Raw genomic sequence first — 14606 nt, 5'->3', positions numbered from 1 at the left:
GTTCTTATGGGCTTCCCAGGAGGTGCAGTGGTAAAGAATCTGCCTGCCAATGTAGGAGATGCAAGAGATGGCGGTTCCATCTCTGGGCTGGGAAGATGCCCTGGAGGTGGGAATGGCAACCCACTCCAGTATCCTTGACTGGAGAATCCTATGGACAGAGGAGCCTGATATACAGTCCATGAGGTCAGAAAGAGTCGGATAAGAATAAGCAACTTAGCACACACACTGTTCTTATATAAACACACACGTATGCATCACGTATCAGCAGCATGAGCAACAGAAGAGAGATAACTTTTCAAGCTCTACTTTAAAGGTAAAAAAAGTGTCTAGAGGGACTTCCCTGGAGTGGTTAAGACTCCATGCTTCCGCAGGCCCTCCTCCAGGAGTTCTTGCCTGAAGAATCCCATGGACATAGGAGCCTGGCAGGCTACAGTCCATAGATCGCAGAGACACGACTTAGCATGCATGCACGCTTCCGCACACAGGTCTCTGGGGTGGCCAAAAAACAAAAAAGGGTCTAGATTGAGTTTGTGTGGAAGGAGTATATGAGAAATCTCTGGACCTTCTGCTCATTTTTGCTGTGAAACTAAACCTGCTCTAAAAAGTCTATTGGGACCTCACTGGTGGCCTAGTGTCTAAGACTCCAAGCTCCCAATGCAGGGGTCCCCAGTTCATCCTTGGTCAGGGAATTAGATCCCAAATGCTGCAATTAAGAGTGCAAGCCGCAACTAAGACCTGGCGCAGCCAAATAAATAGGCAAATAAATACATATCAAACATTTTTTAAATAGTCTATTTTTTACAAAAAGGTGCCTGGAAGTTTTTTTTTAAAATCTTTACACTGCCAAAGTGAAGAAAGGCATTAAAACTACCCTACCATTACTTTAAAATAGCAAATGTTAAAACAAAATGGAAAAAAAAGGGATTATTCATTCATCTAGTCAGTAAGTTATTTCTTGAACTACTACTGTGAGGCAGGCATTGTTCCTGATCCAGTTGGTTGACAACTTTCACTGCTGCCTCTTAAAAGTGAACACCACAATCAATGTCACTATAGCCAACAAATTGTGGAAAGCATTATATGCCTGGCACTGTCCTAAAAACAACAGGTTTAAAAAAAAATTAAGTACCATCAACACAGGTGGCTTAACATAGTAATATGTTAATCAATATGTATTATTTGGGTCTCTACTTTCTTGTTATTATTTTGGGCAATTCCATTTCTTATTAGCATCAAAAGAAAGAAATAAAGATAGCAGAGAGGACACTAAGAGATAAAAATAGATTCTATCACTTAGTAATTTATTAGCCACAAAGAGTAGACCATTATAAGGCAGGTTAAAATTTCCAATGAATTAATTTTTACTTCACATTAATGATCAAGCTTATAAAAAGTTGAGCTGACACTTCAATAATGCCTTACTTCTTTTTAATATGCAGATACAAAACCCAAAAATATTCAAAAGAAATTCTTGCTTCGCCATTTCTCCAATGACCGGAAACAACTTCAACAAGTCAGTACAAACTAGACAGCCTCTTAACATGACCTTTTAAACAAAGTCTTGAGTACATGCATTTTGGTTAATCTTGAAAACAAATCTTTTTTTTGACTTTGAGGTTGTAGGCTATAGTTAAACCCGATTTTACATGCTTTCACTGAAATAGGCAGATTCCCTTCAATGTATATAAAGTGAAACAACAGGCTCCTATCAGTCTTACATACAGTAGCTGTTCAATAAAATAAATTAAAAATTGACTAAAATGCAAATTAGGAAGTGATGTACAGCAATAATTTTATTATATCCTAATTATTTTTTAATTTTTAAATTAATTTTTATTGGAGTATAGTTGATTTACAATATTGTGTTAGTGTCTGCTGTGCAGCACAATCAGTCATACATATATGAACTGACATATCCACTCTTTTTTATATTCTATTCCCATCTGCTCGATATTCTGTAATGACCCCATCACTTCAAATCAGCCATTTTATACTTTGTCATGACCTACTGATATAAAATAGAAAGCTCTAATTTTCACACAATCTAGTAAAGTTATTACAAATTATGGGTTTTGCATGAGAACTTCCTGACATTTCCTGATTTCTCCCAATCAGGAATATCAAAATTTACGCCGATGAAGAGGTTAAAAGAAAAAAGAGGAGAACAGTTTTACTGTCTACAAAGCAGGATGTGGCTAAGAACAGAACTTTAATGTAAAGTGCACGTTAGAAACCTGTCCTTTTGAAAAGCCTATAGGGATGTTGACTAGCGTCCTAAAATGTGTATAAAACCTGATGGCGTTTATGAAGGTCTATGAAAGCTGCAAAGACCTGTCGCAAAGAACTCATGGCCATCCAAACCAGAGCTCCATCTCTCGCCATCTAGAAGCATCATTCTGCCAAGTTAGGCTTGAGTGCCCGGTCATTATCTCATTACCCTTGGGCAGGATCCCACAGCCACCATTCAGGGAAAACCCTCAATCAGGGCTCTGCCAGGCGGCCCCATGCACCACACCACAGAGTCTCTTACCACCAGAGAACTGGAGGTTCATTTTTCAGAATTCTTAATTTTTTAATCTCACATTTTTCTTCTTTTTTTTAAATTTTCTTTTTTAATCTCAGATTTTAATGAAATGAGGCAACTGAAAACAGACATTTTGGTGCCCTTACGGCTCTTGGAATTTAAACTCAGATTTTGCACTTCTCTTAGTACAAATTACAAGTTCCATTCTTTTCCCTCTATTAACCTCTAAACCACTCAAGGGCAAAGGGCGATACTCTAGTAGAATGCCTTTTTCTTTTTTTTTTTTAACTCTTCATGGACAGGTCCTTCCTAGAGACAACAGATAACTAGTTCTTTCTCGTAAACCTTAACAAGTGAGAAAAAATTTCAAGTAGTTTACACACCTTCTCCCTTAAAAATCTTTTCCAATTATTTTCACTATAGAAAATTTCAATCCTAGAGAGTAGAAAGCCTAGTATTCACAAGCCCTCCTGTACCCATCACCCAGGTCAGCAGTGACCAGCTCTTGAGCAATTTCATTTCATTCACATTTCCATCCACTACCACCCCAAACTCTTTTCAAGCAAGTCTGTTTCCTTTTGCTTGTATATATTCCAGTTCCTACTGATTTTCAACAACTTGTCTTTGCCTTCCTTTCCACCCTCTACCTGCCAAAAGAAGTGTGCAGAATAACGCAGAGGATTGTAGCTATTTTATCTGGTGTTTCCTCATAACTACTACCCCACCGCCCGTCCCTTTCTGGATCACCTTCCGTAATATTCACCAACATCACCATGAAATGGCCACCATGGTGTTCAATGCCTTAAACTACAGCCTATTTCACTTGGAAATACATTGTACTCCCCCCTCCCAATAAACCCCTTCTCTTGTTTGAACAAGTGAAAATAAAAATTGTGCCAAAATTTCTATTCTGTTGACAAAAATTTCTTCTGATTTGTTCCCCCAGATAGGGTAAAAAGAGGCAAAGGGAGTGGAGAAGGAATAGAAGAGGAAAGAAATCCAACACTTACAATGGTAGACTCTGCCTAATTGGCTGTGTATAAATACTTACAACCATCTGCTACTTTAAGAATGAATATTTGTAAACATCAGTCGAAAATTTGAGATCCTTTTAGATAGAGGATGTTTACAAAATGAATTCTCATTTAAGGGAACTACTGCCTTCAGGATTTTGGTATCAATTACAGTAGCTGCTTCTGAGCCTAAAAAGTGGTTATGTAAAAACAATTAAAGCAAAAAAAAAAATTAATTAAGGGAGGACGCGCTCTGTTTCTATAGCTGCTCTAACCTTCTTTTATTTTGTCGTGAGATTTCTTGGCCTCCACTCAAACAGCAACCACCACCCCACACTTTCTTCTCCACACCCTTTACAAATGGAATTCCGAAAGGAGTCACTTTCGAGTTCCTCCTGGGAAATGTCTCATCTTGAGGACGTCTCGGTGCAGTAACTGAGATTTCATCTCCTTCTTCCTCTGCACTCCATTCTGCCCATCGCTTGCCCAGAGATCTCCTTAGGAATCCAGAGGAAGCAACGAATCCAGAAGAAAACAAGCCCCAGTCCACAAGCCCCAGCCTCTCCTCCCCAGGACCGCCAGTGCACAGCCTTGGCATCCGGGTCCGGGGAGAGAGGAGCTTGCAGACACCACGCCGCTTGTTTATCCATCCGCGCCCCGGGTTAAACATCCCGGCGGGGCGCTCCCTAACGCATTTCAGACTCTTTCCTCCCAGCGGTTAAAAAATACAAAACTGACCCCGCTAATGCCTCTTCCCGCAGGCGGCAACACAAGACGTCCCTCTAACTCCTACTACTCTCCCCTCCAGGCCGAACGCCGCAGTCCCCACATCAAATCAAAGATCTGAGTTGCCCCTGGGAGAATCATAAGCGCACCCCAAACCACCACAGGGCAAACGTCCTCGCCAATAGAGGGAAGACACCAGATCTCACTCACCCCTGCGCCCTCAAACCCAAGCCCTGGGACCTGGCCCCTCCAGGGCCGCCCCGCCCCCCCCGGGAGGAGCGCCCGACCCACCAGCACCTCCTTGGAGAGAGAACAGAGGAGGACCTCGGGTCTGGGCGCCGAATACCTAACGCAGCCCTGAAAATCCCCGGCCCTCCACGCCCCCATTGAGTCGGCCCGGCGCGCCAAGGAGAGGGGGTCGCGCCCGCCCCTCTGATCGGGAGGTGCGGGGACCCAGATCTGCGCCCCGCGCTCGGGCCGCAGGGGGACCCACACCAGCGGCCCCTGCTCTGGCCGCCGGGGGGGGGAGGGCACGGGTAGTGTTCACACCAGCGCCCCCTCACCTCGGAAGGGCGAATCTGGCGCGCACCTCCCGCTCAAGCCGCGGCCAGCTAGAGGCAACCGGACCTGCGCCTCCAGGGCGGCCGAGACCCCCGACCGGCGCGCGATCTCGTCCACCGGGGGCAGCCCGGTCCGCGCCCCCCAGCCCAGGCGCGCCAGGCACCTTTCCCCTACGCCCCTGCATCCTCGCGGGGCCGGCCCCTCACTCACCCAGAGCTCGATGCCCCAGCTCATGGTGCAGGGGGCGGGAAGGGGCGCGCCGCGCGGCGGGGCGCGGCTCTCTGGTCCCCCTCCCCGGCGATCCCGTCTCCCCGGGAGATCCCCGCGATCGAGGAAAGCCCGTGCCCCGTGCGGCCGCCGCCTTCTCCGGCTCGCTGCTCCTCGCCTAGGGTCTCCGCGGCGCTCCTTCTCCCCGGTCGCTCCTCGGCAAAATGGCCCGAGGAAGCAGCAGCCGCGGTCACCGCAGCGCCCGCCCGCCCCACACCCGAGAGCGAGGGGCGGGGGAGGGGAGGGGGAGAGGAGGGGCGGGGCGGGGCCGCGCGCCGGGGGCGGGGCAGGCCTGACAGCTCGCGCACGCGCGCGCCCCGCCCCAGGCCCACCTCCCCCCGGGCGCCCTCCGCTCCCTCCCGCCCCCAGCCCTCGTGGCCTGGGGGTCCGGAAGGACTTGCTTAAAGCAGGGGGCCCTGGTGGGATCTGGAGCCGCCCGCTTCCCCGCTGCCGAGCTTTTTTTTTTTTTTCTTATGAGCAGCCACACTCTCTGCTCTTAGGGACAAACCACTCGCCTCCGAACGGAGCCGGCCCCCGATATTACGGGGGTTCTGCCGAGGCCTGAGTTTGCTCCCCTCCGCCGAGCGCCGCTGTGAATTTAAGGACCGTGGTTTTCGTTGCTCAGCCATCGGAGCTCGCTCGAGCGGGTCTTTCCCCCACCGCCCGGGGAGCCTTGGAGCCCCTGGAGGCTTTCGCAGCCTTGCGCGGTGGATGTGGGGCCAGGTGCGGTGCTGTCTGTGTACTGCACACAGAAGGACTCGGAGGCAGAGAGCGACCTAGCAGAGTGGCTGGGGAAGGAGTCCAGGGGCGCACAACCGGTGATTTCTAACCTGAAACCTGTGATTTCCGACTTGTTCGGCCAAGAAACTCTCAGACGTTGAAATCACGTTGCCGCGTATGGGTAAAAAAAGCAAAGGCGCTGGGTCCACAGATGCGCGTTTCTGGTTCCAGTCCCGCCACCCGCACTCACTAGCTGGGTGGCCTAGGACAAGGCCTCCACCTCTGTAGAAGCTCAGAGCCTCCTCCCCCACCTCCCGCCAAAGGGAGGCAGTAACCAGCTCAGAGAGAGGAGACGACCACCTGTTACCCGGCCCGTGGTTGGTAAACTGAGAACTAATTTTTAAGTAGATACGACTCCTTTTTCCCTGCATTCCCAGGGTTTACACAAATAACATTCCAGGATTGTGTTGTATGTGTGTGTCGCTCAGTCGTGTCCCACTCTTTGCGACCCCATGAACTGTGGCCCACCAGGTTCTTTTGTCCGTGGAATTCTCCAGGCAAGAATACTGGAGTGGGTTGCCATTTCCTTCTCCGGGGGATATTCCCGACCCAGAGATCCATTGGGGTCTTCTGCATTGCAGGCGGATTCTTTACTGTCTGAGCCACCAGATAGCCGGATTCCAGGACTGGGACCGGATTCCAGGATTGGGACTGGAGAATTGTTTGCTTCCGACTCCTTCCTCTGAATCACTAGGCCCTTTCTCCCCAACTTTCCTTTTTTCCTCAGCTTGCTACTGACTTTCCTGACTAACCGTGAACTCCTAAAATGGGTCCCATTTAAGAAGTATTTCAGCTGCCTGTCTCTCTAATCCCACTACACCCAGCCTCAACCAGCTTATCATTCTTCTCCACGAGAGGGTGGAGCAAGGGTGGTGGTCTACTCTTGAGATAAACCAAGTCTACTTCCTTTGTTGGACAGGATTACAATAAATTTAAACTGTCAAACCTGTTTTGGTCTTTTTTCAGTAACAAGTTCCTTCCACTAGTTTGTTTTTAGTGTGTGTTTTAAATATTTTGTTCTCAGTTACCCGGTCTGGAAACTCTGTACTCCAATCCTGCTAGACCTGTAACCATCAGAACAGCCTCCCAAGGTACATTACCTCCCAAGGAACACTTACCTTCCAAGGTACATTCATTAACAGCTTGAGTGAGTTGGAGGGGTCAGAAACTCAATCAATACTGCACAGTTTAGTTATTTGGAAATGCTGAGTGAAATGCAGGTAATCTAACAGGACCCTGCCTCACAAATCACCTCTATTTCTTCCTGCCAAGATTTACTATTTTTTCAAATACAGTGATCTAATCTTGACTGCCTTCTAGAAGACTTCTCAAAAACAGTGACTTGTGAAAAGATGCTAATCAGGAGGAAAAACAACCTGCAGCTCTAAAGAAGAGGGGACAAAGAGCAAGAGAGCAGAAAAAGAGAGAGAGACCACGTTAAAAGGAAACCTTTTAAGATGAGTAAGCAGGAAACGGTTATAGGAACCCATTAAAAGCCACAGCAGCAGTACTGTATGGAACTGGGTTAATTAGACCACACTACAAATACCTTTAACTTCATTAAGTCTGGTGGTAACTGAAAAAAAGGGTTGAAGGTATCAGAATCTCCAAAAAATAAAAGGAAAAGACACCACTGATTTTGAAGCAATGGAAGCAAACAGGATGCAGCATAAAAAGGAATAAGCTAACAAAGAAAAACATTAAATACAGCAAAGTATTTTTTAGGAGGAACTAAATCCATTTCCGTTTCCCTTATACTAAAAGGGAGTGAGTTTAAGAGAAGAAACTTCTATTAATAAGTCACTGTTACTGACCTACTTAGGAATCAGTTTTCACAAGAGGTATTGTAAACCCTGTGGCTTCCCCACTGGTTCAGTAGTAAAGAATCCATCTGCCAATGCAAGAGTCTTGGGTTTGATCCCTGGGTCAGGAAGATCCCCTGGAGGAAGAAATGGCAACCCATTCCAGTATTCTTGCCTGGAAAATCCCATGGACAGAGGAGCCTGGGGGGCTATAGTCCATGGGGCTTCAGGAGAGTCGGACATGATTTAATGCCTAAACAACTGTAAACCCCATCTATATAAATACTGAAATTACCTCAGTTCAGTTCAGTTCAGTTCAGTCCCACAGTTGTGTCTGACTCCTTGCAACCCCACGGACTGCAGCATGCCAGGCCTCTCTGTCCATCACCAACTCCCAGATTTTACTCAAACTCATCTCCATTGAGTCGGTGATGCCACCCAACCATCTCATCCTCTGTCATCCCCTTCTCCTCCTGCTTTCAATCTTTCCTAGCATCAGAATCTTTTCCAATGAGTCAGTTCTTCACATCAGGTGGCCAAAGTACTGGAGTTTCACCTTCAGCATCAGTCCTTCCAATGAATATTCAGGACTTATTTCCTTAGCATGGACTGGTTGGATCTCCTTGCTGTCCAAGGGACTCTAAATTACCTAGGGGATCAGTTTGGGCTATATACACCTGTTTCACCTTTTAGGAACATGTGGAGAATACTGATTTACAAAATTATGATCTTGGCAGGTGACTACATAAGCTTCAACTGAATAATCTGATCACACGGATGTTATTAGCACTGAAATAAGGTATCTAGAAAATATAGACCCTGTATAGTTGCCATGGAGTTCAGTTCACTTCAGTCGCTCAGTCATGTCCGACTCTTTGTGACCCCATGAATTGCAGCACACCAGGCCTCCCTGTCTATCACCGACTCCCGGAGTCTACCCAAACCCATGTCCATCGAGTCAGTGATGCCATCCAACCATCTCATCCTCTGTCGTCCCCTTCTCCTCCTGCCCCCAATCCTACCCAGCATCAGGGTCTTTTCCAATGAGTCAACTCTTCCCATGAGGTAGCCAAAGTATTGGAGCTTCAGCTTCAACATCAGTCCTTCCAATGAACATGCAGGACTGATCTCCTTTAGGATGGATTGATTGGATCTCCTTGCAGTCCAAGGGACTCTCAAGAGTCTTCTCCAACACCACAGTTCAAAAGCATCGATTCTGCGGTGCTCAGCCTTCTTCACCGTCCAACTCTCACATCCATACATGACCACTGGAAAAACTATAACCTTGACTAGACGGACTTTTGTTGGCAAAGTAATGTCTCTGCTTTTAAATATGCTATCTAGGTTGGCCATAACCTGCCAAGGAGTAAGTGTCTTTTAATTTCATGGCTGCAATCACCATCAGCAGTGATTTTGGAACCCAAAAAAATAAAGTCTGATGCTGTTTCCACTGTTTCCCCATCTATTTCCCATGAAGTGATGGGACCAGATGCCATGATCTCAGTTTTCTGAACGTTGAGCTTTAAGCCAACTTTTTCACTCTCCTCTTTCACTTTCATCAAGAGGCTCTTTAGTTCTTCACTTTCTGCCATAAGGGTGGTGTCATCTGCATATCTGAAGTTATTGATATTTCTCCTGACAATCTTGATTCCAGCTTGTGCTTCTTCCAGCCCAGCATTTCTCATGATGTACTCTGCATATAAGTTAAATAAGCACGGTGACAATATACAGCCTTGACATACTCCTTTTCCTATTTGGAACCAGTCTGTTGTTCCATGTCCAGTTCTAACTGTTGCTTCCTGACCTGCATACAGGTTTCTCAAGAGACAGGTCAGATGGTCTGGTATTCCCATCTCTTTCAGAATTTTCCAGTTTATTGTGATCCACACAGTCAAAGGCTTTGGCATAGTCAATAAAGCAGAAATAGATGTTTTTCTGGAACTCTCTTGCTTTTTTGATGATCCAGCAGATATAGGCAATTTGATCTCTGGTTCCTCTGCCTTTTCTAAAACCAGCTTGAACATCTGGAAGTTCACGGTTCATGTATTGCTGAAGTCTGGCTTGGAGAATTTTGAGCATTTCTTTACTAGCATGAGAGATGAGTGCAATTGTGCGGTAGTTTGAGCATTCTTTGGCATTGCCTTTCTTTGGGATTGGAACAAAAACTGACCTTTTCCAGTCCTGTGGCTTAGAGGTAAACAATTCTAATAGAGTCTTTTAGCAACTCCAATGTGGCTTGCTAGTATAAACATCTAATTCAGGGGCTTAAATGTAGAGATATCACTATCTAATCTATTTAAAAGGCTTCCTTGTTGTTCACTAAGTCATGTCCAACTCTTTGCTATCCCATGGACTGCAGCACGCCAGGCTTCCCTGTCCTTGACTATCTCCCAGAGTTTTATCAAACTCATGTCCATTGAGTTGATGATGCCATCCATTGAGTCGATGATGCCATCTCATCCTCTGTTGCCCCTTTCTCCTCCTCCCTCAATTCTTCCCAGCATCAGAGTCTTTTCCAATGAGTTGGAAAAGTATTGGAGCTTCAGCATCAGTCCTTCCAATAAATGTTCAGGGTTGATTTCCTTTAGGATTGACTGTTTTGATCTCCTTGCTGTCCAAGGGACTCTCAAAATCTTCAGCACGACAGTTCAAAAGCATCAATTTTTTGGTGCTCAACCTTCTTTCTGGTCCAACTTTCACATCCATACATGACTACTGGAAAAATCATAGTGTTGACTATATGCACCTTTGTTGGCAAAGTGATCGCTCCGCTTTTTAATACACTAAGTGGTTTTGTAATTGTTCCACTGGGATCTAGTGTTCCACTACTTATTAGGTATGTGGCCTTAGACAAGTTACTTAAACTCTCAGAACTTCACTTAAAACAGGGACCTCTTAGGTTGTTGTGAGGCTGAAAGAAGGGAGCTGCAGTGAGCACAGGCTTTGGTGTTAGTTAGAGTGGATAGCCCTGCACAGAAACCTCTAGAGCTTTGGCTGAATTATTTTCCTTCTCTAGGCCTCAGTTTCCTCCTCCATAAAATGGACGTAATGCTTTGCTCCAAAAGTTACTGCAAAGATTAAAAGAAAGAACACATGTAAAATGCTTAGCACATGGGGGCACAAATATTGGTTCCCTATTCTTTCCTCTTAGTTTTTGGAGGATTTTTACTTCCTCTATCAAGTATAGCAATCCTTTAAGCACTCCTGATGCAGCAAAACAGATTGCCTGAATGACCACTGATTGGTTGTCTGTCGCTGAAGTACTCTTCTTAATGAAATTCTCAGGATTTTTTTTTTTTCCTTCAAAACAGCTTCCATCAGTTTCCAGCTTAAAATTCTCCATTTGTTTAGCGTTCAAACTACTTACTAAGGACCCAAGAAAGCAATGGAGTGGAAAAAGTTGGAGTGGGATAAAAGGAGAATTCTGTCGTGAGTAGAATCTTAAGACTGCAACCAATTTTTGTACTCAATAATGGAATTCCCCTGAAGGTCTATAAAGATGTGCATAAAATCAGGAAAAACCAGTTGTCTGTGGCTGAACAAGTTACACACTGTGCCACCAAATTGAGGAGAAGTGGATTGGAAGTTTTTCTCCAACCTGCAGGATTCAAGATGTGTCAGGGGCTAGCTTTTCCAAGAAGAGGACTCTGCAAGGAGAGTCTGTAGGCATCCCCCAAGCCTGAAGAAATGACATTTCAAGTCAAAGAATGAAAGTGACATTTGACTTCTGAATATACTGCCAAGCTCTAGTTTGACCTCTGGTTCCCTGTACTGTGTTTATACAGAATTTTGATGTGAAATGTCATCTCTTTCAATAAGAAAGACAAGCAACAATCATAACTGAAGAATATTAACCCCATGATTACATTAAACATCTCTGGAAATTTCTAAACTGATGTCAAACATTATTAATCACACTAGATTCAAACTCCAAATTCTGCTACTAGTGGCAAACTTCAGTAGGTCTTGCAATGTTAGGGGAAACAGAAAAATAAGACCCACTTGACTAAGAGGGAAAGGCTGAAAGTCAGGTTTAGGAGATAGTCTTTCCAGCCCCTCAAGGCTTTTTCAGTCAGTACCTTAAAGTTTAATGCCCCTTTGAAAATGTTGCCAGGGAGAGGCAAACCTAACTTGTTCTGTTACTCAACAGGTCTGTTCCCAGCTACAGTATCAGGATTATGCAAATAATCTTCTCTTGAAACTCTGAAATCATGTGCCTAATTAAAATCGCCAAGATAGCATTTTCACAGAATTTGAGAAGTAACTGTCTAAAAACCCCTTCACTTTCAGTTCAGTCCAGTTGCTCAGTCGTATCCGACTCTTGGCAATCCCATGGACTGCAGCATGCCAGGCCTCCCTGTCCATCACCAACTCCTGAAGTTTATTCAAACTCATGTCCATTGAGTTGGTGATGCCACCCAACCATCTCATCCCCTGTCGTCCCCTTCTCCTCCCACCTTCAATCTTTCCCAGCATCAGGGTCTTTTCAAATGAGTCAGTCCTTCGCATCAGGTTGCCAAAGTATTGGAGTTTCAGCTTCAGCATCAGTCCTTCCAATGAATATTCAAGACTGATTTCCTTTAGGATGGACTGATTGGATCTCCTTGCTGTCCACCAAGAGTCTTCTCCAACACCACAGTTCAAAAGCATACTTCACTTTAAGTCTTTGTAATTTGTGTTCCCTTTCTTTTGTTGTTCAGTTGCTAAGTTGCATCTGACTTCGACCCCATGGACTGCAGCATGCCAGGCTTCCCTGTCCTTCACCAACTCTTGGAGTTTGCTCAAATCTCTCAGGTCCAAACTAATGACTGGCACAATATAGTTCTCAAATACCTGAAGAAGCTATTTCTCCTAAACTTCTGGACAGATGCCACTAGTATGTGAACCTGTGAAAGTCACATAATAATTTCCAAGTGAAAAGGAGCAAGGTATAAAAACCCAGCTTTGAGCCCTTGTAAAACTGTTTTCGAGACTAAAAGACAAGGTCTCCTATTTTATAAACTAGTTATTCTAATATAAAATTAAGATTCTTCCTGATCAATATGTTTTTAGAAGCCTATAATTTTCAAATTTAAAACCAGAGATTTTCAAAAATGGTACCTCACTTAAAAAAGTATACAATAACACTCCAAAACATTGCAGATTGCCTTTAAAAATGAAGTGCGTGCGTGCTCAGTCGTATCTGACTCTTTGTGACCTCATGGACTGTAGCCCACCAGGCTCCTCTGTTCATGGGATTCTCCAGGCAAGAATACTGGAATGGGTTGCCATTTCCTCCTCCAGTGGATCTTCCCAACCCAGGGATCAAATCCGCATCTCCTGCACTGGCAGGTGGATTCTTTACCACAGAGCCACCCAGGAAGCCTCCATAAAAAAAAGGAAACTGCACTTAAAAATCCCCATTTCTTTTGACAACTAGCTTGATACTGAAGTGAGGATCAGTTGACTGTCTGGTTTTTCCTCTTACCTAAAAGAAAGTATCAATTATTTTTTATTTCTTCCATGTTCTTTCATATTGCTGATTTTTTAAATGCTTTCTGAACATTTCTCTTGAATTTCACTTGATAAGATACTGGCTACTCAGATTCTGGGATTTTATTTCTTGAAAATTTAAAAGAACTAAAAAATAATAATAAAATTTTAAGAATTAGAATGCCATGTATGGTATAGTATGAGAAGCACAGAGCCAGTTTTAAAGCAGATGAGGTCCAGTCCTGGATGCTTGCCCAAAATTACCTAAGTCATTGTGTGATCCTGAGCAAATCATTTTTGAGTCCCTTGGATTTGTTTTCACATCTGTTAATAAGGTGAAAGAATTTGTTGATTTTCTAAGGACACTTCCAGTCTCGTATGAGATGAATTTTTTATAACAATTGCAGGACAAGGATTAAATGCTGGGCTTTGTGGGCAAGGCCTGGATGAGGGTCATTTATAAATGATCAGATCACCCCTGAATAAATTTTTCTAACCAAGTCTTGTCTTTAAGAAAGGAACAAAAATACCGACCATACAAAGATGTTGTGGTCTTAAATGAGATAATGTGCAGAAAGACCCTGATGCTAAGAAAGACTGAAGGCAAAAGGAGAAGGGTGTGGTAGAGGGTGAGATGTGTTAGCATCTGACACAATGGGCATGAATTTGAGCAAACTCTGGGAGAAGCCTGGACAGAGGAGCCTGGTGTGCTGCAGTCCATGGGATCACAAAGGGTAGGACATGACTTAGTGACTGAACAACAACATATAAAGTACTTAGCAGAATATTTGGCAAACTTAACTGCTTAATAAATAGATTAACTATTATCTCACTTGTGGATTTCCAAGACAATAAAGCTTCTTGTTCTAAGTTTCTTCATCTGTAAAATTGTGTAGTAAGATCAGACGAGAATTTTGTTCAAAGAAGTAAGATGGCATATTCATAATACATGGCTAAAAATTTTAGGTTGGAGAAAGAAATTAAACCACCAACTAGTAAACATTGCCTTTCTATCTTCCTGGCTACACCTTCGTGCCCTACTTTTGTTCTTACAGAGGGTGTGACAGAACCTATACTAGTTTTTGACCTGCCAGAAATGCAGGACACCCCAGTTCGATTCCTGGGTCAGGAAGATCTGCTGGAGAAGGGATAGGCTACCACTCCAGTATTCATGGACTTCCCTTGTGGCTCAGCTGGTAAAGAATCTGCCTGTAATGCAGGAGACCTGGCTTGGGAAGATTCCCTGGAGAAGGGAAAGGCTACTCACTCCAGTATTTTGGCCTGGAGAATTCCATGGACAACACGACTGAGCCACTTTCATTTTCAAGAATTCACAGATTCACGAAGTTGACTGAGATTGCACAGCCACAAGGTCTGGGACTCTCACTCCTCTGTTCTGTACTTTCCCTCTGGATTTTTTCTAACCTGAGGGCAGCACTTTATTCACTTTATTTTCATTTA

At 44.5% G+C, this 14606-nt stretch overlaps 1 protein-coding gene across 16 annotated transcripts in view; it reads right to left on the bottom strand.

Moving 5' to 3' along the window:
- Window positions 1-5310, bottom strand: part of FNBP1 (formin binding protein 1) — a 136836-nt gene extending 131526 nt beyond the window's left edge. For 15 of the 16 annotated variants that reach the window (XM_081594779.1, XM_081594782.1, XM_081594783.1 and 12 more), the window contains exon 1: window positions 5035-5310. In XM_081594779.1, coding sequence (XP_081450905.1) covers window positions 5035-5058 — 24 coding nt within the window. In that variant the 5' untranslated portion in view covers window positions 5059-5310. The remainder of the gene's footprint in view (window positions 1-5034) is intronic. The other variant, XM_081594795.1, reaches the window with a different exon arrangement.
- Between the last annotated feature and the right edge of the window lie 9296 nt (window positions 5311-14606).

Source organism: Giraffa tippelskirchi, chromosome 4, assembly GCF_054371585.1.
Source record: "Giraffa tippelskirchi isolate mGirTip1 chromosome 4, T2T-mGirTip1v1.2.pri, whole genome shotgun sequence".
NCBI lineage: Eukaryota > Metazoa > Chordata > Mammalia > Artiodactyla > Giraffidae > Giraffa > Giraffa tippelskirchi.
This window is presented reverse-complemented; position numbering and strand designations above follow the sequence as displayed.